Source organism: Camarhynchus parvulus, chromosome 2 (genome assembly GCF_901933205.1).
Source record: "Camarhynchus parvulus chromosome 2, STF_HiC, whole genome shotgun sequence".
NCBI lineage: Eukaryota > Metazoa > Chordata > Aves > Passeriformes > Thraupidae > Camarhynchus > Camarhynchus parvulus.
This window is the reverse complement of record NC_044572.1, coordinates 49,779,733-49,807,392: the sequence shown is the minus strand read 5'-3', so window position 1 is coordinate 49,807,392 and position 27,660 is coordinate 49,779,733. Positions and strand designations below refer to the sequence as shown.

At 38.3% G+C, this 27,660-nt stretch overlaps 1 protein-coding gene across 1 annotated transcript in view; it reads right to left on the bottom strand.

The window, feature by feature from the left end:
- The window catches only part of EZH2 (enhancer of zeste 2 polycomb repressive complex 2 subunit), a 50,339-nt gene that overhangs the window by 1,690 nt on the left and 20,989 nt on the right, over positions 1 to 27,660 (bottom strand). The window contains 16 exon segments of the mRNA XM_030943170.1: positions 475 to 556; positions 1,154 to 1,249; positions 2,079 to 2,257; positions 2,617 to 2,742; positions 3,891 to 3,931; positions 9,510 to 9,604; positions 9,981 to 10,150; positions 11,246 to 11,423; positions 11,426 to 11,491; positions 12,429 to 12,520; positions 19,141 to 19,304; positions 19,906 to 20,008; positions 20,558 to 20,701; positions 22,896 to 23,016; positions 24,416 to 24,532; positions 27,321 to 27,449. Coding sequence (XP_030799030.1) covers positions 475 to 556; positions 1,154 to 1,249; positions 2,079 to 2,257; positions 2,617 to 2,742; positions 3,891 to 3,931; positions 9,510 to 9,604; positions 9,981 to 10,150; positions 11,246 to 11,423; positions 11,426 to 11,491; positions 12,429 to 12,520; positions 19,141 to 19,304; positions 19,906 to 20,008; positions 20,558 to 20,701; positions 22,896 to 23,016; positions 24,416 to 24,532; positions 27,321 to 27,449 — 1,903 coding nt within the window.

The window sequence follows — 27,660 nt, the reverse complement described above, 5'->3', positions numbered from 1 at the left end:
AACACCGACATAAAGCAGCAGGTTTTTTTTCCCCATTTCAACTATTTTCCAGTATTTTATGCTTGACACAGTGCAGTCTGTATTTTTCAAGTGGCAGTAGTTACATACCACATGTGGCTTTTTTCCCCCAACACAATTACCATCATAAATTACTGATTATTTAAGTCAGTAAAATTACTTCAGACAACACCTTTTACATTCTTTAGTCTACTTAATGTCTGCACATAATTTTACTCCATGAAGTTCTACTCCTCTTGTACAATAGGCTCATCACTACATCTAGCTGACTAGCATTTAGAGAAAAAATCCCAAAGACTAACTATCAGCAGGATGAATCCACACACTGATACAGAAAGATGTGTGGAAATAAATTCTCATTGTTACCTGCTGTCTGCAGAAGAACAAGGCTGAATAAAATGCCAAGCATACATACTTTACTTATGCTGCCAAGGGTTGCAACTGATGCATACATACCATTATTCAAGTTAAACAGAAAGCTGCACATGTATTTGTCGTACACTTTTCCTCTTCTGTCTGCCTCATCCTGAGAGATAATCTGAAAGAAACACCACTTGTAAAAGAGAGAAGCACTCCTCCATTATGTAACCACAGCAGCTTAATGTCAACCCCTCCCCAGCCTTTTGAAAGACAGGTGGGAGTTTTTTATTCTCTAGGATTCAAAGTATTCCCAAACAAAGTGTTGTTTTCAGCAAGCATTCTGCACTTAGCAAACATCCATGCTTTGCTTTTAGCATACAAAAACTCTTTCAGCACAGAAGAAAAGCAAGAATTGCTTCTCCTCTCAAAATCAGGGCTGCATACCGGACTCAGGGTTTTATTGCTGCAGAATACAGCTTAGCAAAAGCTCCTACTGACTTTCAGTACTATACTAAATAATTTGCCACCAAATTCCAAGCATGTCTGAACTGAAATTCCGTCTGAGATAAAAAGGACATTCCAGCCTCTCCTTCTCACAAGAACCTGTTTCAAAATTTTTGTGACATTTCAATTGTGTAACAGCCTGTGACACTGAGGCAGCCACATGGCTCTGTCTGAACATGGTACCAGGTCACAGACAATGGCACCTATGGTCAGTCCCTGTCAGTGCATAACTTCACCAACTAAGCTCATATCCAGAGTTCTCCATCCTTACCTCACCACAGTATTCAGAGATGAATTCATTTTTCTGTACAGGATCTTTGATAAAAATTCCCCAGCCTGCCACATCTGAAGGTGCCAATAGTAAGTGCTGTGGAATAGAAAAACCAACAAGTTTTGATATGCCTGGCTTAGATTTGAGTGCAGGTTTTTTTCCATTTTGTTTTGTATCACTTAGTTAAATGTATATGTTGGGACTCCAGGAATGCAGACAAATCCAGAGTCTTCTAATGATCAAATACACACTAAAATTACAGCTTGTGGATCAGAAGATGTATGTAAAAGAAAAATGACCAAATATTTGAAAACTACTAAAAATTTTTGTTTAAGCACCCCAAGACACCTTGAAATGAGGGGGTTACATAAAAAGTCATTTACTAAAGACTTCAACCTCAAAAGGTCTGCAGACAGGAGCCCACTACTCATTAGCTCAGTAATCAACTATTTTGTGAGAAGACATTCCAGAGTAGAAATAAACTTTGGCTTATCGATTTATTGACTTGCCAGAACTGAATGGGCTTTCAAGACTTTAGTATACTGTATACAAGTTTATACCTTAGAATCAACAACTGAAGAAACAAACTCTGGGATAAACTTCTTCATGCTGATCTGGGGAAAGACTGCTGAGCTCTTTAAAACAGCAGCCTATTTGCAATTAAGAACCAAAGCCTGAACAGGGAAAAGGAGATATTCTGCTGCTCTGCTGCGCAGCAAACACTAATTGGTACATGACAAAACGTAGATAGACTTAACAGCAGCACATGAGCAAGCTAACAAGTGACGACTCCTTTCCTTGCTGTTTTGTGGGTTTGGGTTTTTCTGTTTTCTTTTCCAGTTTGACGGCAAAGAAATTCCATTCTCTGGCTTGAAAATATAAGAACCCAGGCAACAGGCCTGCAGTTGTATAACTCTGGACATACTTTTTTGGATCCTCTCTGAATGCTGCAGTTCTTGCAAGAAACATTTTTGCTGTCCCAGTGGTCAGCTGCTCCACAGGTCAGGCAGAGGTCAGGGTCACACTCACGGACAGCCAGGTAACAGGGGCACTGCTTGGTGTTGCACTGTGCTTTACAACGACACCCAGGAAAACGATTTTGGCCTACAAGGGAATGTGTGGAAAAGAAAAACAGCAAATATGAAAATATACAGCGTAAGATTAAGACTCTGCAGATTATAGTGTATCAGAATATTGGTAACACAGCCACTGATACCCGCATAGGACATTCAGGAGTACTGCAAATTCTTTCCTTCCCTGATTTTAATAACTCTTCCTCAATTTTAGGTCTGAAGGTTGCTTCTGACTTCATGCAATGGCCAAATTAAAGTGAGCATGCTCACACTGTTGGACACAATTTGCTGCTCCTTTAACTGCCTGCAGCACAGACAGACTGGTAGTATAGAGCTCGATGGTAGGACAGTGAGAGAAGTTTATAGATAACTTTTAAATGTTTTACTTACATTCTGAGCTGCACTGACAAAACTTCTCACAGAAGTTTTGAGCAATTACACATGGGCATGAGCTATCACAAGGCTGACGTGGGTGATCACATGGCTGATAGTTGTAAACGTGATTCGATGACCCATCTGAATAAAAATAGCAACATTTTGTAAAGTTGAAAGTTGCAGACAAACAACATACAGTTCCCCTCACTCTAAGGCAGAAATTCCCTTTTAGTCATTTAACTAAGAAAGCCCAAATAAGAACAAAAAACCCAAACCCACAACAAGTGGGGCTGAAAACCCAAAAGACACAAAACCAGAACTGTAACATTAGTGAGGGGTTTCACACCATTAGCTGCCTTCCTAGTGCACCTCATTCTGCCACTGCTCAGCTGCTTTGAGTACTCAAAGCTGAAAGCTGTTTATGTGGAAGATTGAGAAACGAAACTACAATGGTATCATTTCCTGTCTGAACGTGTTTTGGAATAGCACTGATATTATTCAGCAAAGTAAATTTGCTTAAATACTGAAAGCAATTTTAATGGGGAACAACAGTCAACTTTCAAACAGGTACCACTGGCAATGTAATTCCATTATTATCATTATTATTATTACTATACCACTGTGCTTTCCCAAGTCAATTTTCCAGTACAGACAATGCTGAAGTCTTCTAGGCAAGACAGGAACTACCAGGGACAAGTCTAGAGCTTTACCTATACAGCAGCTAGGAGAATTTGGTGCTATATAATTTATGTTTGCTGTTAATACTCCTGAGCTTGTTTTGGGTTTGCATGAATTTATAAAAATGCTCAAGTTAGCAATCAGCAACAAAAAAAGAGAGACAAACAGATCAACTATTTATGTTGCCAGAAGTCCCAACTATTCTCAACAACTTTTCAGAGAACTATTTCTAAATTAAACTGGCTTACAAAAAAAAAAAAAAAGGCACTTTTTACTGGAGCTTCTATCCTTAATACCATTTTTACCTGTGCTTCAATGAAGCCATACTGGAAAGACAGTAAACTCAGCCTCCTTTCCTTTTTATGGAATTATACAAAGCTCCTCCAGCTATGTAAACCAAAGAGTACCTTTTGTCCCTACAATACATGTAAGCAAGAGTTTATGCTTTTCATTTTCATTCCCCTAAAATTTCTAGCTCCCCACAGAACATACATAATGGCCTAACAGTAAAAAAAACAAATAACCAGCCCCCCCCACAAACAACCAAAACAAAAAAAGCAATAGTAGAATCTTAAAAGTTCAGGACATAAATTGAATGGAAAGATGCTAACCCTTTTTCAGCTGTATCTTTCTGCAATGAGCAGCCCACAACCTGCAAAAACACAAAACAAACAAGAAGGTTGACAGGAACTCCTCCTGCAGTGGGCTGGGAAAGGCAGCTGCATCTTGCACCCACACTTGGCTTAAGATAGGAAAGCTTCTGGAGACATGAACACCTGCTAACTGCACACGAGTCAGAGGGGCTGCAGCAGAACCACCCTGTCCCAGTCTAGGGCTGGCCAAGATCAGAGCTCTGCAGGCTGCTTCCCCCTCTCCCCACACCATTCCTCCAGCCCCAGCATTGCACAGAGGAGCTGTCCCCACCCAGCCCAGCTAGAGATGCTTAAACCCAGATGCCCTTGAAGGAAGCCCTGCCAAGAGCAGGTGCTGGAGCTGCTTCTGGCAGGCAGGAGCAGCAGCGAGGGAAGGACACGAAGGTGCAGATCGAGAGAGTCATGCCTGAACAGGGGGGTCACAATAGAACAGCTGCTTGCTGCACAGGCCCCAGCACCACTCTGGTTGTCACCTACAGACCACAGCCAGGTCCTACCCTTCACCTGAGGAGCTCCAAGTACTTGACAGGAGACAGTGTCTGCCTGGCACAGCCACACTGATGGGACACCTCAGTACTCCTTCTGGCTGGACACTTTTCCCCAGTTGTCCTGGCTGGCGGTGCTGCACTGAGCCTTTCCCCTTCTGCCTCACAGCCCACACTCCTTTCTCTTATGTCCTTACAGTTTTCCTTCAGTGTCCTCCTTCTCAGGTAGCTCAGCCAAGCACATCCTTTGCCAGAAGTGGCGTTCTTGTTGTGTGGTGGATTTTATTGTTTGTATTTGTTGCTTTGCTGTGTTTTTTTCAAGAGTAACATGCTTTTTGGTTAGCATTCACTATACTTGAAACTTTTTGCAAGTTACATTCGCCCCTTTATTTTGTATCCATTTCAGATTGAAAGCTCTTTGGCCAGGGAATGTCAGTTGTTCCATAAATGGTGTGTCAGAAACAATCAAGCAAAAACACCTGTCTGGACCTTTAGTACCAAAAGGAAAACCAGACTTTTCATTTCAGTAGCCTTAAAATTAAAGGAGAAATCAGTTGTTTTATTTTTTCTTCAATTCTATGCATTTTAGTTACCACTTGTATACAATAAACACACATAACAAAAAAATTAGATTAAGGATTTTCAAAGTTTATACTTCTTGGACTTCCTTAGTATATCATGTAACAACATGAAGACAATATGGGAGAAGCCTCATTCCCTGGCCAAATAATACATTGCCAGCTGCATCAAGTAACCTCACTTTCTCTGCAGATTTACTGAGCTGCCCAAAACACTCATGAGCACTGGTACTAAAAGATCCCCAGCACAGAACACCTACAAAAGCTATTCTGCCTTTCAGTGAATGCAACAGTCCTCAGAAGTTTGCACTCTGAAAAAATATCTCCCACTGTAACTACTTAAATAGGGCTTTTTAGCTGCTACTTCTTTCATAAAAGCAGAGCAGCTTTTACTTCAACTAAATGGTGTGCAGTGCCCTCCAACAGCTTCAGATAAATAAGATTCTCTATAAAATTGCCCTTCTACAGCATTACTATGAGATTTAACTCAATAACCAATTTTCTTACAAGCACTAAAGGAGCCCATACAAGTTGGAAACCCACAAAGGCAAACTTGTCCAAGTAACTAAGGCTGAGAGGAAAGAAGAAGCCCAGAATCACGGAGTACTGTAATAAATAGATGACATTCCTAATAAGAGTGATTCACTCTAGAAGAAAAGGCTACCAACATATATTTATGAATTATGTGACATTGAGTCTGCAAGAGGACACTTCCCATATGCCTGAAAGGAGTGCAATTTTGAATTAAATTACGTTTATGCACACCAAACTGCTTTCTTTCTTGTCTACCTGGTGTTTTGAAAATGTAACATACCATATTTTTGAACAAGTCTTTCACAGAAACTTGTCTGTCACCCCAAGATAATAAGAACCTACCAGCATAGCAAACTCTTAAAAGCATTCTGTGGCCAGACTTGTTAAAATACTCTTTCATTAGCAATTAGCACCTTCACTTTTTCTCCTAAGGTAAGCACTATCCTAATACTTTAAATGCACACAAATGTGCACACACATCAAGAAAGCATCCACGTGCTCTGCCCCTCTTCTGGAGAGACTGGTGTCACAGGAGGGAGAGGGGGGCTGGAGACACAGTGGCAACAGGACCTGTGGGCAATGACAAGACAACAGGGAGCAGGCTGCCAGCACTGACCAACAGGAGTTTTGACTGGCACAATCCAAGAGGACATTCACTGCCTTGTAAATTCCAAAAACTGTCGCAAAACGCTCAAGTTCCTCCGGTTAGTGCACAAAGCTGGAGCCTGAGCAAGCACTACACTAAAGGCAGAGTCAATTTTGTATCTACCCTAAATAAATCTGCCATCTCAAACAGAAGCAAAGGCAAGACCTGGTCCCATGCACAGGAAGTAAAGGCAAGGAAAAGACAAAGCTGAAAAAGCAGTCACAACTTGAAGCTTCATTACAAAAAAGCCAACTGGAAACTGCATAGCAAGTTCCCAAGCAAGCCAGTGGATTGTACATCTGGTTGCTAATATCTGCAGGAAAGCCAGCTTAGAAAACAAGTGTTTCCAGAAGCATCATCACAGCAGCTGTCAAAGGTATTGTTCTTCTCTCCTAACAACCTACTAGACTTGGAAACTTTGCCAGTGGTTTTGGGCAGCAGCAGTGTAGCCAAGCCGGCACCAAAAGCACCCTTTTTGGAAGAAGCTGCTCCAGGATCTCTTGCTTTGCACAGGGATACTCTGCTATCAGAAAGTGCACTAAAAACTCAAAATACATGCCAATTATGTCAACTATGTAGTTGAGTCTTTGCAGTGTTTGACTTTCTGGCATCACTCAAAGACTTCAGTCTCCCAGATCATCTTATCCACAGCCTCCCCACCACTCCAAGACTCAGCCTTCCAACCAGGTAGCACATCAGAATATCTGTGCCAATGCCTCAGCTGCACCTTTTGCCTGATAACAGTGAGACTTTAAATCCCTACAAAAAGCCATCCTGAACTCTTGACAGAACTACATAAGCTATTCAAACACATGCAGTGAACAGCAGTCCAGCAGAAGGAGGAGGAAAATGAGAAAGTGGGGAAAAAAATATTTTCAAATAAAATTACTAAGCAGCCTCTGAATGAGGGAGAAGAGGAAAACCAAAATAATAAAGAAGCAGCTTTAAAATCAGTACCAAAATAGAGGAAGGAGTGCCGATTAGTTAAAGCAAATTCAACTCAGCTCCCAGCAATGGAAAAAAAATATACACATGAAAGAACGAACAGTAGTGAAGTACACTCTCCCTCCAGCAAACACCCATGCTTTTCAGAATTCTTTCTTCATTCAGGTTTTTTACTGGTTTCTGTGCAAAGTAATCCCTTCTCATCAAGGCAGAGTTTTCTCAAAATAACAGGTAAATCTGAAACACAAGCCAGGCTCTGACACTTACTAGTTCTCCAAAAAGCCATTATATTAGAAGCCTTCATTTCCCACTGATCAGCCTTATTACAGCTATCTCAACAAAAATTACACAGGAAGGAGGGAGACAAGACATTTTATTATCCAAGAGCGGTGCAGTCTTGCCAGCTAGTTGCTCAGTATGCCCATAGGGCACCAAGATGATATGGGGGCAAACAGGCAAAGTCTTGCAAGAAAAGACTATATTTGCTCCCAAATTGATTACAAGAGGCCAGCAAAAGCAGCTTTTTGCTGCTGCTTTTCTCTCTGGTGACCCTGCTTTAGCTCAAAGCCACATGCACACATGGAAAACCTGCAGACAGGTAAGAGCCCTGAATGGAAAAGGGCAAAAGGAAAGGCAAGGCCTTCCTGGCTCTAGGACTCAATTTACTCTAAGAGTGAGTAAACTCAACTAAAAGAAAGGTAAGAAACAGAGGAAGATTTCCAGATGGTTGTCCCAATAGCTGACTGTGGGAGATCTTCAGAGTGCTCAAGTTACAGCAGGATGTAGGCAGGCTAAACTGCTTTTCTTTTTAAAAAGGCTACTGCCATAGAAGAATGGAGACAGCTTGATTACCACATATTCTGGGACATTATATTTGTAAAATTATCTCCTTCCTTCAATGAGAGTTTAAGGAATTAAAGGGCATTTCAAAACTAAATTGCTACCAATAAAGTTTTTATATTGGCAACTAATAAAAAAGTAAATAAAGTCAAGAAACCCCATGCAATGGAGTGTGCTTTTATTTACTTGGGAAAAAAAAAAACTCCTAAACTAAAAAAAGTCTGAGAATTCCTCCACAACAATGTCAGCCTGGTAATCATACAGTCCATTTCAGCTGCAAAAATACATTTGAACCTTTTAGCTGCTCTTTTAAATAGATGTAGTGGCACAATTTTTATAGCAATTTGTGTGAATCTGACAGCAAGCTAATTCTCAGCTACATATTCCAAACTTGCACCATGGCTAATAACCTAAATTTAAGCAGCCAAGCCCACCAAATGCCCAAACACTTGAAAACTGTGCCAAGAGCATTAAAATCAATAGCTTTTGCTGAGAACAAAATCTTTTCCAGATGCTCACTCAATCCTTTCCCAGCTCACGTTGCCTGCCACTATGCTACAAAGCAGAAAAATTCTACTCCACGTCAACAGGATCTTTGAACCAGTTCAGGAATGTCACTAGGCCTGGAAATAATAAATAGACAAACTAAGTCAGTAGCAAGAAGAATTGATGGGATAAAAACTGGAAGGACAACTTTGAGGGAGAATAAGGGAAGTTAAAGGGAGAAATAGGAAATTATATGGGAAGAAGTGTACTTATTGCTTGCTAAAGAAATGTTTTTGCTGATTTTCAGTCAGCTTTTATGCCCCTATGTTCTTCTCTCTCAGAATAAAAATCAATGCAGAGCTGCATTCTCCAAACCTCAGAATTCTAAAAGAAAAATGCATTTCACTGACAGACAGTAGCCACAAAGTTTTGCAATTTCAACAGAAATTGTGTCAAATAATCATTTGTTCTTCATTGCAGCTTCACTGCAAATAACAACCTGTTAACCTGGTTCTTTAGTTGGTGTTCTAGGTGCTCATGAAACTGGGGTGCTACAAAGCAATAGTGACTCCTAGAGAAAAAGAAGGCAATCCTACCAGCTTGCTATCTGAAGCTTGCTAGAATACATTTCATCATTAAAAAAACATCAGTTTTAATTTTAAAATATCATATAATCATTACTCGATCCTATTGAAACACTCCTGAATTTAATGTTTATTGCTGTAAAAAATAATTATTCTACACTAACTTGAATGTTGCAACAAGCTGCATAGGTGATTTCTAATCTAAACGGAGTTTTGACTACTTGCATCAATACACCTGCAAGAACCTGGCTGTTAAAGAACTTAAAAAGAAAGGAAAGGGAAAGAGAAGAGGAAGGTTATAGTTGCCAGTGCAGTAAGATTTTGTCTAAAACTAAAACACCATTTTCTTTTATTGCTGCAACTTTTGGTTTTGGAAGCAAAAGAAGAGTTGCACAACTTTTCTTTCAAAATACTTTCTGTTCTGATCCCCTGTATCTCCAATTTATTGTTATGCTAAGGGTATTTAGTAACAGATTTACCTGTGTTTCCTTTTCTTCTTTCTGGGAGGAGTATCAACATCTTCAGCAGGGACTGGTGCAATAATACTAGATTCCTTTACTCTAAACTCATACACCTAACAAGAGATACCATAACACATCCACGATAAATCTCTCACTAGTACAAAGTTGCTCATATTCTAAGTTAGTATGATTTCCTCCAACCAACAACTTACAGATTATATCCAGTCAGTCTCTTTTTAATACATTTAAAGTTGATTATTTTTGTCATTTAAGAACTGATACTCTAATTTAAACCTCCTGTAAAGTTAATTTTAAAACACTTTTAAAACTAACTTCTATGTATTTGTGGTATGAATTCTGGACCATAGCATTCTTGGGAAAACCAAGAAAATTAATTATTTTCCCTTTTAGTAATCAATACTAGTATTTGTATACTTTAGCTTTAAAAGTAAATCACTTTGACCCTCAGCAAGTAGCTTCCCCTCTTACCTGTCTGCACGTTTTGGTCCCAATCAGTCTGGCAATTGCACAGAAATTGTCATAGTAGGTGCCAATAAGAACTCTAAACATTGAAGCTTCTGCACCACTCCATTCCACGTTCTCTGGAGGCTCAATATTTGGCTTCATCTTGATTGGTGTTTGACACCTAGAATTTGCTTCTGTAACAAATAATTGAGAGTAAGGCTATGTATCAAAATTTACTTTGCCCTTCACATTATGATTAACTGCAGTTAAAAAATATCCCAGGTTTTTTGTTGTTTCCCAAGTGCCAGAAAAAACAAACATTTTCACATGCCTCTTACAGAAGCTAACAGCAGCTACTCAAATTAATGGCCTACATGTAAATTGTGACAATGCAGACATTCTCTTACAGTTTGATTAAACTCATTGTTCCAGACTGCAAGGCAAGAGGTATTCTATCACCAACTGTATGGCAGTTGTCTTTTGTCAAGTGGGCAGTTTGCCTTATCTCTCTCTCAGTGATCACAATCACCCCTCCTTCAGCAGGGGACATGTGCTGATAACAGGCTATTGAATGTCACTGCACGACTGATAAGAACTACAGCATTCCATCATGAGATGCTCTGCCCAGAGGCAGGAGCCAAGCATTCCTACCTGGATATAATCTGGAGATTCTGGAACACCATCACGGCTTCTCCACTGGATTTCCCAGAGGAATAGCAGCTGCCTCTTCTTCCACTGGATCTTCAGAGGAAAACTACACCCTTTTCTACAGGATCACTGCTCCAACAGGGCCACACCTGACACTCCAGGAGGACTGCAGCCACAATTCCAATTGGACTGCTACCAACACCCTGACCAACAGGGTGTCAGGTTGTGTTTCTGACTCTATCAGTGTTGTTTTGGTTTTACTGCATTGTTTATTTTATCCTTTTATTGTCCTCCCTATTAAAGAACTGTTATTTCCTGCTCCCATTTTTTGTTGCCTGAGAGCCTCTTAATTTAAAATTTATAGCAGTTTGGAGGAGGGGGGGTTCATTTTCTCCATTTCAGGGGAGGCTCCTGCCTTCCTCAGCAGGCATCTGTCTTTCCAAGCCAAGATTATTACTCTTATTATAATTCTGTCTTTTCACTCAGTTCCATATATTCCAAACACATATTCTCTAGGATTGCACGGCTTGACTTGTTTTGGCTTTGTTATTTTTGTAGCATTGGTTTTTTTGTAGTTTTGGTTCTGTTCACCCTCTCAAGCACCGCAGCTCATTGAAGGAAGCAGCACTGACCATCCTTACCAGAGGAACTGGATGTTTCATCTTTCTTTTCTTCCTCCTCCTTGTCATTGTTCTCCCCGCCGGTTTCAGTGCCGGCCTCGCGGTCGCTGTCGGTGTCCTTGGACTCCAGGACATTGATGGTGGGTGTGCTGGGCCTGCTGGTGTTGTTGGGCAGCCGGCCCCGCCGCCGCCCGCCGCCGCCGGGCGCTTCGGCGGTGTCTTGATGCGCTCCGCCGTCAGGGCGGCCGCAAACTCCTTCGCGCCCTCCTGGACACAAAACAGCACAGCTTACAGCACAGAAATCCAGAAGTGGTTCCACTTGTGGGACAGCACCTTCTACTTGTACCCTGAGGAACTTCCCACTGTTCTACAAAATAATCACGTGCACCAAAGTTCCAGCTAAAGGCACACCAACCGTGAACACAAGTACTTTTGATGCTACCGTGAAAAACATCTACACTTACAAAGTACCCATGTCAGTACTTCGGTTCCCCTTTTACTTTGGCTGCCAAGAGAAAAATAATTCAGCAGTAAATTGCTATTTTCCCAGATGACAGAAATAAATTAGAATTTCTCCACATAAAAATCCCATAAAAATACGAGAACTCTTCTTACACATGACACTTAGACAATATGTGTTCTACATTTTTTAAAATGTAGTAACTTGTTTTCTAGTGAAAAGGGGAATGATATAGTGTAGCAAGTTTTCAGATGGGAAAATTGCATAGTTTCTCATACTAAAACATTTAGGGACATTATGAGAGAGATTTGAAATTATATTATTAAATATTTCACTTTATTAATTTCCATCCTATTGCTTCTTAAGAGCACAAGTCCCACATGGACTCACCCTTTGGCAAACTAAAAAAAAACCTTTGTAAGTAAGTTTTAGTTGTGATATAATTTACAAGAGTGAAGTCTGCAGTTCCTTGACTAGATTAGCCAGAATAGCAGCAACACCATTATTAGGGGATAGTAATATTTCTTCCCTACAAATATCTCAGGCTACATCTACAAGTATTCCTACTTAAGATGATTGAAAGTTACTTTTTCTCTTGCAGCAGCTGAAGGTAACATACTTGACTGCAAATGACCCACAACCAGATGCACTATCCTAGATCCAGCATGCCCTTAGTTTAAGTATCCCCCTATACTGCAGGCAGCACTAGCACTCAGTGAATTGTGACATATAAAATTATCTTACCAAATGTTGATAACAGTGAGGTCCACAAGGCTTATTATCTAATGCTGTTTCTGTATTCTTTCGCTTATAAGTATTGGGAGTTGCATGGAATGCTGTTGAATCAAAACATCACATTTTTTAGTTTTCATATGAAATACATTAAATATGTAACCTAAAACTCTACCCAAAACACAAGGTTACCAAGACTTTACTAAAACCAGAATAAAATACTAATAAATGGAACAAATAAATAAATAAATAATAAAAGAAACCCCATAGAGTGACATATGACTTACCACTTAAATACACAGAGACAGCACATAGGTAAGTTTCACGCATCATGGAATGGTTTGGGTTGGAAGGGACCTGAAAAATCAACTCCTCTCTGCCATGGGCAGGGACACCTTCCACTAGCCCAGGCTGACTAAACCCCATTTAGCCTGGCCTTGAACATTGTCAGGGATGAGGGCAGCAACAGCTTCTCTGTGCAACCAGTTCCAGTGGCTCACTTCCCTCATGGTGAAGAATGTCTTCCTTACATCAAATGCGAACCTATCCTCTTCCACTTGAAAGCCAGTCTGCTCTTTTACATCAACAAAGACAATCATCACATTTGTTTCGTGTATCAAGGAAGATTTGGTGTATCACCCTTTCCAACAAAAGAACCGACTTGACTTTGTTGTCATGTTAAACAGAATTATTCAGGGCTTCTCCTGTTAATGACCATCTCTTCAATGTGTAAGATTCAGTTGTTAAATTTCTGTCTTGTCAAAAAATCCGACCCCATGCACACTTTGCAAAGGTAGGACCCACTTTACATTTTCATCAGTGAGAAGGACACATAAGCATTTTTGCTCTATTACTTTATCAGCACTCCAGCTAAGCTGGCAGAACAAAAGAATTCAGTTCCTCTATCCCAGCTGCAGGGTAAAAACAAGTTAGCATTGCACAGTCACTCTGGATAAGTGAGGCAAGTCTGCACATTGCAGAGAAGTGTCTGCTCCTGTATCTGAGGGACTCTGTACAGCTCTGAAAAAGCTGCAGAACAGTGACTGAGAGAGGAGCAGAGCTGGGTATGTTACACATGCAACAGGAGCACCTTGATAACAGGAGGACAGAGTTTCCTACCCACTCTCTTTGCCAGAGCCAGCTCTCCTCACAGGCAACCCCTGTCTCCCAGCAGGGTGTTTTCAGGGAGAGTGACTTCTCACAGCTTTCTGGAAGTCTTGGCAACTCCTCTGTACCCCTTACAGAGCTTTTCTGAAGCCTGGAAAACCTGCCACTAGACTCTCACCAAAACTCATACATTCATGCTCCCACATTATATCAGGAGCTTTTTGAGATACTATCATTAGTTTTCTGCAATTGTCTTTTTAAAAACAACTCATCTGTGCTCAAGGAAAAAATACGTTGTTTTTCAGAAAGAGAGGGGGAGAGAGAGATAGACATCAATAAATACTTTTTCCCTCTAAATGTGTAAACAGTGGCATACAGAACTGCAAGGAACAGAAATGAAGAATGGACTGAAATTTAAAAAAGAAGAGAGTATTCAGTGATAGCTGTCTGTTTGCTAATCCTCCATGAATGCTGTATTGCACTAATTCTTACACATGAAGGCCCAGAAAAGATACTCAACTTAAAATGTGCAATTTCCAAACTATGCAGAAGCACTTATGCTGCAGTTTTACAGCAGCTGCAGTTGGGTAACTGTAACTTATAGTAAAGGTTATAAAAATTCAGTGAATAAAAAGTGCTAATATGTTCAAAATTAAAGAAGAAATCCCTCCCCTCCTACCCATATTAATCTAAAAGGGCTGTTCCACACCACCACCTCACACATCTCCTTCATTAAGCCATTTGCTATTCATTTTATTTCCAGATCATGCTCGAGGCTTCTCTCTCAGTGTCCACTAAGCTTTAAAGACTCAACTTTTTAAATGCACTTCCTTCCCTGTTAAAGCATGTGGGCAGAGCTCATGTCTTCCCAGACAAGCTTTTAAAAGCAAATTTCATTTCAGTGGTCTGGTTTGCAGCATAGCTCTGCAAACACCTGTTTTGGCAGCAGTCGGGAGGGTGACCAGTTCCATCCTGGAACTTTGGGAACACTTCATGTTTCCCTCCTATAAAGGAGGGTGAGTTGAAAAATCAAATAATAAATTCTATAATACTGTGCCTGTATTAATGACAGCAGCAGGTGGGAACCCCCCAGAAAAGCAATGTACTCTTCCAAGGCTTTCTTAAAATGGTATAAACAAAATAAAAGAAACAAATGTAAATATTCCATCCCTTTCTCCAGACAAATATGTTATTTTTTATAATTCTGGAAACACAAAAAAGCTTTAATTTGCTATATATGGGCGTATAGATACGGAAAAATTATTTACAAGCAAGTATAGGAAAGTAATTTATGTATATTGTTGCCATTAGTGCTTTTTCTTCCCCCAGATTTAGTTAAAAGCTTTCATTGCTACGCCACTTCTCATGTTTCACATATCCTTCAAGTGTTCATATATTCTGTAGGCAAAATATGTTACACTTTGTTATAGTAACAAGAAACCATGCAATTTAGTGCAAAGTTATTTCACTTTTTTTCATCTTTTAAGAAACAATGAGATGATGGGAGCCCTTTACCCAAAAGTGAAGGGGAAAACTCCCTTGTTTTTCAACACGGCATCTTTAAATTTGCAGAGTGCACCATTTCATTCAAGATTTTTTTCCACTTAACTGTTTTACCTTCTCTTCATACTACAAGGAAAATAATTTTTCAGCAATGCAAAAGAACACTAAGACATTTGCAAGCCATGATCTATACCAGACTGCTGCAATGTACAGAAATCAAAGCTATTCTTTTTACATGTCATTTGCAAATGCAATCACTTCTCTCACAAATTCATTTGTGCAAGATCCTAAAATAAGTGGTTTTTTAAAAACTGTTTTCCTTTAGAAAATGAAGAAATGCTTAACTTGTAATAGAATGAAACAAACCAACTTTTGTTATTTTTAAACTCATGAGACCTCAAAAATAGACTACATATGATACTTAAAATTGGAGTAATATCTTGTGTTCAACTATATAAAAAACACCCAACATGGTACAGTAAAGACAACTACAGAAAAATATCTACCACCTCTATTGTGAGGTATTTTTTTGGGAGGCTTGTTATAAAGAAAGGACCCACGACAAGAATAAAACTATTTGTATAGCTGTATTATGAATTTTTAAAATAGCAGTAGTAATCTTTTTTTTTAAATCATAGAAAACTTTGTAGAATTTCCTAAACACCTAAAGTCCGTATTTCTTTAATGATTTCCTTCAGAGAAATAATTCTAAAATGGTGTCCCTGAGCATGTTTTCTGTCTTTGAGATTTATTATCTGCCTCATCCCCAATAGGCTCAACTCTCATTTTCAATAATGTGAAAGTACACAGGCAACAGTTTAGCCTGAAATGTACATTTGCTTCATAGTCAAGCTATTTGGGAAATTCTCCCTACCTGATATTTTTCCTTCTTCTAAATTCTTTGTTAGTCCAGACATTTAGGCATAATTCCTTGCTGTCAGCAAATGAAGTCCACAAGTACACAAGTTTTTTCAGTTATGTCATCACCTGCACATAAAGGGATTGCCAGGTCGTCAAGGGGACTTGACACGTTAAAAATCTAATGATAACTTTTCCTATATTTAACTCAAATGTTCTAGAACAAAGATTGGAAACTCCACAAAATAACTAATTGTTAACTAATCTAAACAAAAATGGAATCTAAGAGGGGGAAATACAAAAAGCAAAAGCAGACCTAATAGAATTCCTGTATTTTTTTTAAATTCTCTATTCCTTCTCCAGAGATTTACACCTTTCAAAGTACCAATGTGATTACTGTAGCCCACCACATTACCAAAGTAATTCAACAAAAATGTCATCTGCAGAAGCCAGGACATCATCCCACAGCACTTGGCAAGTGCATGAAACAGAACATAGAGGCAACTGTAGAAATGTAATAAAAGTTAAATGGTTGCAGAGACACTAAAAATTGCTACTGCAGCCTTATAATAACCAAAGCATTATTTTTAATTTTTTTTTATGAGTTACTTATTCCAAGCTATGAGCTGGGTGAATTTTGACCAACAGTCTTAAGATTTCACAGAAAACAGAGAGGCCAAACAACTGACTCTCTCAGTTTTTAACAAAAAAATTCTGTGCTCTAGACAGACACACAGACAGACAGACACGCAGACAGAAAACAATCCTCTTTCCTTGGTATAACTACAGACAAAAGGAAAAGGAAGCAATGCATCCAAAGCAGTGAGCAGTCATTGTTGCAGGGGAATTTGGGGATGTTTTCAGGGAGTGGCAACTGAAGCATCAGTTTATGGCATTCAGGGTCCAGCGTTGAGCCCACACAGCAAAAGTCAGAGATCTCTCTGCAGTGATTATGTATCAAACACATCATCAGTGACAACTGATACATTATCATCAGTGATAAGTAATACATTATCATCAGTGACAGCTAATGAGCTGCACAGGCTGTCACAAAGAGCCCTGTCATAGCCACTCATTGCACCCTTCACCTGACACAAAGTCCTAAATGCTTCCACAGTGAAAGTGCAATGCATCCCTCTTTCTGTCATGGCCCTGAAATCCTGAAGGGATGATTTAAAGTTTGGGCTCTTTTAAGTAGGAGGCACAGTTTAAATAAAGCCTTGGACATACACCGCTGTGGAAACAACAGCAACTTGCTTAAGGAACATATCAGAAGTCACCAGCAACAAGAACTTAGGCAATCTTTTAGTATAAATACTTGGTCTTCTATCTCAAGATTATGAACACAGAGAAAGGAGGCACAGTGCTTCTGGCTTAAAGGATTCTGCTGGTATGAGAGCTGAGGTCCTTCAAGCAGTGACATGGCTCTGGACGTTCTCACTGGCTGAACCTGGCACCCAAGAACATGACAAAAAGTCCAAGACTGTGAATCCGTTCTTCAGAGCACTTTTATCAAAAAAGTCTCTCAGAACTGGTGCCTCAAAACTGTGGTCTGGTAAAATAGCAGGTACCCAACAGGTAGTCAGCAAAACTTTTCAGTTGTACTTCTATCAGTCTGCAAAAATGACCATGAAAGGCAAATCTACATAGATTAATGAAATAGAGGAGTAAAATATATATGTGTGTTTTAGAGGAGCAACCATCTTCGGTGAAAAACTAAAAAGTTATAAAATCATTGAGAAAAATGCCTAAACTCACTGCAGCAGAAACATCTGAAGTCTTCAGAGCTGCTGCTAGAGTAAGCCTGTCTTCACTCTGTCCAGACAATGCTTTTTTGTTGACTTAATCAAAATTGGCACCCAATCTCTCTGCTAGACTCTTGAGAGTGTCAAGAACTCCTAAAACCCCTGCCAGACAAATGGATTGCCAACAATCAGCATACAGCTTCACTTCCCTGTCCTACAGAGTGGGGCTGCACACAGCACTTCTTGGAATGAGTGTCCAGGCAACTAAGACACCACAAGGCCTACTGCTTTGCAGAACACACTGTGTTGAAGCTGGCTGGTCAAGGCAGCAGCTTACTCCAGAAATTTACTGTTCTTGAACATCATGCAGAAGTAACAGCTTCCTTTTATTTTTTATTTTGCATTTTCTAGCAAGGCCTGTCAACGGAATATAAGGAGAAAGTGAAACTAACAGACCTAACTCCAAAATGCTCAAGTACTAAAGGAACCAGGAACATGAAAAGCTTCCCTCCTCCCCACCATCTGAGAACAACTCCAATTCCTCCTCAAACTGAAAGGCAACCAAGGAATATGAAAAAGCAGCAGCACTGTGCAAAGCCTTCGGTGTGGAGTACAAACACAGGCAGATTGCATGTGTGCTGGATGGGGAGCTGCTGATAAAGCACAAGGATTCCCAAATGAACATGCATGAGCACTCACAGTGGAACATGCAAATGAACAGCTGAGTCAAAAGCGAAAATTAATTTGGTATAGAGGGCATCACAGTTTACTGTTACAAGTTGAAACCACTTGATATTGGCTGTTAGCTTCCCCTTTACATTTAACTCTCTGTCCAGAATAACTGTCTCAAGCAGATTCTCTTTACACTTTGCAAGTGAAAGCCAACATCACTGCTAAGCTCTTGTCAGCTTGTTGGTCCAAAACAATGGGGCAACATGAAAGCAGTTATGGGGAATAGACATCACAATTTCTAAAACTCAACTCTGAAACAATTCCTCAAATAACCAAGTACAACTAATGTGGCTAGAAAGTAACATGGCAGAATAAAAGAGAAAACTGTTCATAAGTGCTCATTCTTCCCTAGTGGAAAATGAAGCAAGTCTGATAAATGACCAGGATTTTTTTTTAGAAAAATACATCCCATTCTCCATGCACAAACTGAGAAAGTGTAACATAAATAGTAGAAAACAAAGTAGTTTTCTTGCAGACTATATAAAAAGAGAAGTGATGTTACAGATTTGGTCCAAGTCAGGAATTCTATATAAAGTCCTAAATGCAGAAAGGATAACAAACTACCCACACAGGTACATTCAGTTTTCTGAGGTATAGTTTCCACTGCAAAATAATGTCAACATGTACGAGCTGTTTTCATAAACTTTAGGGATATTCCTGCTTTTATTTTTTCTTCTCTTTCCTTCCTTCTGCACTGGATCTTATGGTACTTTAAAGTCTCCTGACTTACAAAAAACAAAAAAGTAAGACATTTAGGAGCACACTTTAATGGTACTTACGATGTAAGAAGCAATCATATTTAAAACAGCGCCTACAGAAGAGCGTGTGAAAGGAGTGCAGGCTTTGCTCCCTCTGAACAGATTTAGCATTTGGTCCATCTATGTTCGGTGTGCACTCAGGAGGAAGAGCTCCAGGAAGCTGCTGCTCAGTGAGTTCTTTGTATCTTTAAAGCGAAATAATAGAAATAATTTATTGAATATAATTTTTTTAAACTAAAGTGGTTTTTATTCCAGTACTACTCTGCATTTTCAATGACAACTTCAAAAAATTCCTAAGAAATATGTGTCAGCTAAAAAGGCCAATTGTTAGTGACATGACAAATTATTAATTCCATACTCATTAATACAAATTGACTAGGAAATAACGCATTTGTTTTCAAGACCATCATGACCCCATACATAGTATTATTAAAAAGGAGTAATATCATCATCATCATAGTATCATCCAAAATGGAGATAAGATTTTTTTTTAGTAGTAGCTTTTATTTTACCACCTCAAAAAATAAGAGATTATTAGAGACATATAAGCACTCACTTTTCAGTATTTTAAAGGGAAGGCTAATAAACACTTTTGTATTGTTTGACTTGGGGGGAAAAAGCCAAATCCTTTTCAGTGTCACTCGCAGAAGTTACACAAATGCCACAGAACTAGCTGCAAGGGGAACCATTCCTAATCAACCAATATTTACTGAAGGATTTATTTTATAGAGGCATCTTTGTTTCATAAAGCAACACAGCAATATACTGTAAGAAATACATTCTTACTTCTCTTTCAATTCTTCTGCTGTACCCTTGTCGGGAAACATTGAGGAAATGGCTTCAAATATCTTGTCAGAAGGAAATCTCCGAGGTGGATGGGTTTCTTTCTCTGTCAAGGAAGCAAAAAAATTTGGAAAACAAAAAAACATATTTCTGCTGCTTCGCTACCTCAAGAAGGTGCTCAGAGAAAGGGAGTGTTCACCAAAATTCTAATGTAAAAAAGAAGAAAATTTTTTTTTTCCAAATCACTTACAATTTTAACTGTGTTAAGTGATTTTTCCTGATGAGAAAAATCAACTAGTAAAATTCTGAGAAACCATTATTTCACCAGCAGATGGAGATGGAAATTCAGAAGTGTGCCTGCGTTAGAATAATAATAGATCATTTCCTGAGCAGTACCAAAGCATTTATTAGACAAATATCTGACTGGTTTTTGGTGCATTTGACTGACTCAATATGCCAATGAACAAAAATTGGCAAAAGTGCCTCTCATGGTGTTCTCAACAGAAATCTTGAACTAAATTACAAAGGAAATTATGAGAATTATGCTCCTTTAGACCTGAAAACTATCACATAGGAAGATGGGTATGAACAAATTTATTGAGTGGTTAAACAAAACGTTTCGGGTTTCATTTTTAAAGTCTGCAGGTAGACATACCCATCCTGTTACCTTCCCGATCTTTTTGCTTGTCATCTCTTTCATCAGGATTGTCATCTCCATCATCATCATCTTCATCATCACTATATTGACCAAGGGCATTGACCAACTCAACAAATATTTCATCATTGATAAATCCACATTCTGAAATCCAGCAAAAGTGGGAGTGAAGAAAAAAAACACAAGGTGTATATGAGGTCTTTTTAATCCTCCCTACACTTTAAATAAACTAGGACAAATGCTGTCATTTAAGAAATGCAATTTTGTAGTTTTCCCCTCTAAAATAGCAGTGTATAAACCAAGACCAGTTTAAAAAGGTCATTATTCATTTCTTAGACTAACAACAGGGAATGAAAGAAGAAAAATTCCCACAATTTTTTCCCAACTCCATGTGCTACATACATATATAAATGTCTCTTCCTTGTAAGATAAAAAAATACTAGCAGTTACATTATTTAAGAGATTTTATGCCAGAATCCCAGTTCCAACATGGTTAGGGCTAAGGCAGTCTGGAAATGCATGCTTACAGTCTATAAACTAATCCTTAGCCAGCTAAGGAATCTCTAGAGAGATTTTTGGTTGATTGTTCCTTAGCACCTACTTGCCACAATAGACCCCACTGGCTGGGTGATAAAAAAATAATACATTTATATACAAAAAATTCAAGAGAAAACTGAATTTTATATATCTATTTAGTAGATTATATTCTGTTGTGACATTCAGATTGCAAAACAGATTAAACAATAAGGCATTTCTGCACAAAGGAAAAATCATAGTTAGCGCTGACAAGAGACTATTTTTACCAAAAAAAAAACCAAATCAAAACAAACATGAACTGTGTGGGAACTGTAGTGCTTATTACCGTCCTTTTGAACCTGGACTGGGTTTGCATGTCAAAATAACTTGACAGAAAATAACACTTATTACTATGTAGACAATGAAAATACCACTCGGATGTTTTAAACAGACTCTTAATATACACACACAGGTTAGTATAAATTGTCTCCCAAAAGTGCAATTACAGAGGTAGTTTAGAATTCTGACTCTTACACGGGAATGCCTCTGGATTACAGATTCCCACAGTATTTACATTTAATTACAGTCACACAATACTAGTTACTGGGAGACTAAAAGAAGTCTCTTTACTTCTAATATATTTTACATATTATGGAGAACCCATAATAACAGTAATTGCCATCATAAACTTGCATCTCAGGATGCTCAAACAGGATTCATTTTAAAGCTAAACTCCTTTAATAATGAATTAAATCAATAATAGAAGACATTTAGTAGTAATGTAATCATTTTGACATAACCAGTTTTCTGACAGGGGAATCAGCAATCAGGAAATGTTTAAAAATATCCAAAGGCCAAAGCCCACAAAACATTCCATGTTTCTTACGAAATACAAAGGCACCAGCTATACTGAGGACATTAACAAGTCTAGTAGGGCTGTGTAGCATTTATTATTGAATCACAGGTTTAACTTCATGAATGGTACACAATCAACTCAAAAAGTGTGGTTCCCTTTCTCAGACACGTCAGCATTAACAGAACATGATTCATTTTAAGAAGCTATTGTCTGTTTGAGAGAAGGGTGGAGTGTGTGGGTAATATCTCTGAGAAGGGGGAATCACAGTAGCCAAGAGAAACCTCCACAAGGGAAGTTGAGGCTTGTATAAGCCAGTTCTGAGGGAGCCCAGAGCAAGTGAAAAGTTGCCACTCCACTGAGACTTTAGCAAAGTGAGGGACAGGTTACACTGCAGGTAGTCCAGCTCCCCCACAGGAGAACAGATAAACTACACCTCAGAATAAATACATGTAAAACTGCTGTACCAACAGAAGGATACAACTTTGCTCTATAAGCTGATTTACAGAGAAGGGGTTTTTAAATAGCTAGCAAGTTCCTTAAAGAAAAGAAGGAAATAAAACCCCACAAACCTATAAGAGGTTACTCTGTTGAATCACATTTGCAAATGTTGCCATTATCAGAGTTTTGCATAATCATCCTGCCACTTTCTGCTAAGCAGGATACATACACACATCACAATATCATATTCCAAAGCTCTGAGCACAAAATTCAATACCAAGAACCGCTGTACGGAATAAGGAAAAAGTTAATGTGCTTAATTTCTCCACACTACTGCTTAAAACTTTGCAGCCTAATGAAAATGCAGAACAATACATTTGGATAAGGAAGTCTGTTATACCCAATGTTTACACAATACAGTAGTATCTCTACAACTTCTGCAACAATCACATATCAGGCCTTAAGCAACACTATAACAATAATTTATATAGGAAGAAATGATTAGTATACCTGAGTGTTTGGGCTCACCTCTGTCTCCATGCACTTTCCCATCATAATTCTTGATCAGTTCTTCAATAAAAGTACCATCCTGGTCAAGTACTTCATCTCCCATATACGGAATGTTATGTAAAACAGTTTCATCCTCTACCTAGGAACAACAGTGATAATCAAACCACTTTAAATTGTTGTCAAGTGACCATTTCTGCATTGTTTTTCACTATCTACAGGACTCTGCCTACAACAGTAAATGAACTAGCTTCACTGCTTTAGCACATTTACCATGAACTAGAAAAACAAAACAAAATCCTCAATGACTTTGAACAATTTTTTGCATTCTTAGTGGCTGGCTCAAAATATTAACACCAGCTCCTAATCTTAAGGTTAGCAGAGCGTTTCCAAGAAGTTTCTAATATGGAAACTCATTAAGTTATCTGGCTTTGGGAAGCTTGCATTTGGTAAATTCATTTGTCCTCTCTCAGTTCTCTCTTACAGTAATGCAGGAAAGCACAATGGGAACCACCCTTTCATTGTTTGGCCAGAGATAAGAAAATATGCTACAAAAAGACTCTAAATTAAAAGTTGTCTAAAGAGCAAACAGAGAAACATGCCTGAAAATTTATTCTGAACTCCACTGTCCCTTTTTTTTGACTGCATATAGGCTAAATGCATTAATACTCTCATGTTTTATCAATAGAATTTACGGACCTTGATACTCAGCTGCATCTTTCAATACTACAAAAGAACCTTCTATTGTTAAAAAAATAAACTTTCCTGCTGATCATGATTCTGTGACCCATCCAAAATATCCAAACACTGTTGAATTGAAAGCAAGGAGAAAAAGGTGTGAAAAAACAGTGTATGTACTCTGATAAAAAAACTGTTGTTTAAACCACTTCATAATAATTATTATCAAAATAACTAGTCAGCAAAGGTGGACATAAACCACCAAAATGATGTGACAAAGACTTGCAATAAGCTAAGCTTTGCAAAAAGTCAAATACCTATATCCAAAATCTAATGCTATGGCTTCTGCACACAGTGTAGTTAATCTGAAAAATAAAGGGCATACTCAGATATGAGAATGACCATTATGTGGGGAGACTATTTCAGGATTAAGTTCCCTTCATTCCACAAGAATTACTATTCTGTTACAAATATGTTGGTTGACTGCCTTACAGTAAAGCATTCATATCCCTCAGAAAACATTTCTCACTACACTAATTTGATACTTTCAAATAAAACTACATTTGTTATCTGCCACAAAAGACAATAGGTCACCTGAATTAAATAAACTTTTTACAGCAAAGATAAATAAACTTTAAAGCAAGATTTTGGAGATACTTAGGTATATTGAGGACAGAGATTCAGTTTGCAAAGTTACCTTTCTATTTATTTTATTTGGGGGAGCTTATTTCTGATTATCACTGCCCTAGTACCAATACCTAAAGTAGGTAATAGATTGGCAATGGATTTTGCTGGCATACTTCTAAAATTAACACCTCCCTTTTCTCCATACCTTTCTCCTTCCTACACTTGTTTAAACTTACCATAAAGTTCTGTTGAAGGGGAGACCAAGAGTACATTATAGGCACAGAAGCAACAGCATTGAGAGTCTTCAGTGGGATGACTTGTTTTGGAAAATCAATGTCACTGGTAACAGAGCACTGAAATAAGAAGTTGAAGTTACACTTACATAGCAACATCAGGAAGAAAAGCAAACAAAAATCACAGAACACTCTACAATGTACAAAATTCAAAGAGTTTCTCAAAATTAGCCATATCAAACTTTGAAAAATACATCAGTTTTTCAGGGCATAATAGGAAAAATGGTTTTAGCAAAGAGAAAATTACCTCAAGAATTATTTCTATGTCAATATATTCATTAATAGATCATGATGGCATTCTTCCACTTATTAAGTGGCTGTGATAGTATTTTGCTCAGACTATTCAACCTACAATACAAATTAAGTTTGGTATCTCAAAACAGATTTAGTACCTGTTGCTGCTGCTACACTGATGTTAGTGTATTCACTCAGACCATCTGAGGGGCAAGTGAATTCCCCTGGCTTCAGATCAATACACTGCAGAAATCATGTATTATTTATGTTATAAAAATAAATAAAATTTTACTTTAATGCTAGCAAGACACCTTATATAAATAAAAACTCCATATGTCTTTTTAATTCCTGCCTTGTTTCCCAATTAATTTCTGTTTATCCTTTCCTCAAGTCTCTTATTATGCTCACTGCTTGCAAAGGAAAAATGAAAATTAATTCTTAGTATGTAACTCTGCATACATCAATGAATTTTTCAGCTACAGGACTTCTGTTTTGGATATTCAGAGATCTATGTAGCCTTCAAAGGATAAACAATCCACAGAAATACAGACAACAATTAGGTTATTCTTGCATCTAATAATCAACGGTTAACAAACATAGATCAACTTTTCTCAAACACTTGGACTGCAGTATGAAGAACTCTGGAAAAAAGTTACAAGTAAAAGCAGACAGAAACATAAAAAGCTTGGGGAAGTACAACAGAGAAGATTTGGAGGTAGGTAAAACAAAGTTTAGAACAGCTGTCATAGCTACCTGAAAGGAAAAAAGGAAGTGGAGACAAAAGATCTTTCTCCTTTCCAGAAGGGAAAGATGAACAGAGCTTCACATTTCTAAAGAAATACACAAAGTAATGTAACAAACAATATACAGAGACAGTGCCCCGGCAGAATGACACAAGCCAGATTTATTTCTTTTCTTTTTAATCTGCAGCAAATGAAATTAGATTTCTGCTGTGTATATTAATATTCTAGACACCATCCTATGCTGCTGCTTCATTCCCATTTCAGGTTAATGTTTAATTTTCTAGCTAGCAGCCACCTAGCATATTTTTCATGTATTTTTAAAGCAAAATACAAAAGTAAAAGAATTAATTACTTTTATCTTTGGAACTAGAAGTCTCAGGCTGACAAATGGACTACGTCAAAGTGCCTCAGTTTGGTACTAAGCCTCAGTTACACTGCTCTGTTGTCCTGGTATGGAACTCAGGTTGATGTCTGGTGAGCCTGCACAGGGCATGTGATAGTCTCCACTTGATGCTGACTGTCACCAGCAATGCCCTGCACTTTTCACCAAACACAGGAAGGCTCTCACACAACCTTTCTATTTCTAGCCAGTGTCTTATGCAACTCTGAAGAAATTCAGCATATTAAGAACAGAAGATTTTAAAGTCCCCAGCATTTTTTCATCTCATGTCTCTCACTATAAATTATGGCAACCTTAAATGAAGCATTAGAGTTCTGATTCATGAGACAGAGACTGGATTGAATGTAGTAATTAGTGTGCTCTATCAATACAGGCAGGAAATTAACATAAAGAATAGTGAACACCACGCTTGAAAGAAAAGAAAAAAGAAAGAGGAACAATCTTCTACTAACAGAAAAAAAGTGAAAATTGGATGTGTACCTGTGTCAATTATTATCAGTTCTGATCCCACACAATAGCTATAGAGCTGTATATGAGTAATTGCATATTCAAGCACATTTAAAAGATAACACACGAAGGTCCTCTCCTCCTTGCATTTGAACATGCATGCACACAAATGCACCTCTGTGACACTCCCACTCCCCAGTTCTCCACTGAAATTTTAAGGAAAAGAAACTCTGCAAATTTATTTGCAGAAAAAGAACTTTGGTTTGCTTTTTTTAACCTATTCACAGTAAAGTCTTTCATTCTCACCCTACTGCAAGAGTTCGCTTTTCAGATTATTACAGACAAACATCTTCAAACTTTTTAAAGTGTGAAGAAGTGCCTAAAGAACAACTTAAAAATAAGGCAAACTAAGCTGGGATGAATATAGAGAGCTGGAATGGGCTTAAATCACTGTTGAAGCTACCACGACACAGAACACAATCCTGAGTAACATGCTCGAGAAGGACCCTGCTTGACCAGGAAAGCTGCACTAGATGACGTCCAGCGGTCCCTTTCAACCTTACCAATTCTGTGAAAACCATTTTAGGTTTAGGCATTTAGCTCAAATTATGCCACAACTATGGAAGTGTTTTTCGCAAATTTAGTATCCAGTCTGCTTGTGCAACACAAGGATTCATTAATCTAACTCCAACAGGAGCAAGAGTAAACTCCCAGTACCATGGAGACCGAACAGTTTTATTAAAGGATGCTGAGGTATGATCCAATCATCATCAGAAATAAAGAAGTTTCACTTTTGTGTGTCATTCAAAGCCAGGTAGCCTACTACATATTTATTCCTTTGCAGAAGTCACATGATCAAAGAACACAATAAATAAATCCTTTAAGACACTCATACAAAACACATTGAGCGGCCAAGTCATATCATGCTGAAAAAAACCATAAAGAACAGCCAACTTTCCAGTAATAAAATGAAAACGTGCTAACAACCTTGTAAGTGGAATTACCACAACACATGTTAACCAACCTCCCTGGTCCCGCGCAATGAGCTCACAGAAGTCATGATGTGAACAGGCTGTATCCTACGTTGTTTCCATTCTTGATTTAAGATTTCAGTTCTTTCCAGTATCTTCTGACGATTAGAATTAAACATACTCTAAAAATTAACCACAACATTATAAATAAATGACTCTAAATTCATCTGCTAGCGTCTTAAGGCATTCAACATTTAATCAGACATGTTATAACAAACAAAAGTGCTCGAAACATACAAATTTAGTTTAAACATCAGTGAGGTTCAATACAGTTCATTATCTCTTCAATTCATACCATGTTCTCACATTTAGTCACATATTTAGCTTGGAACT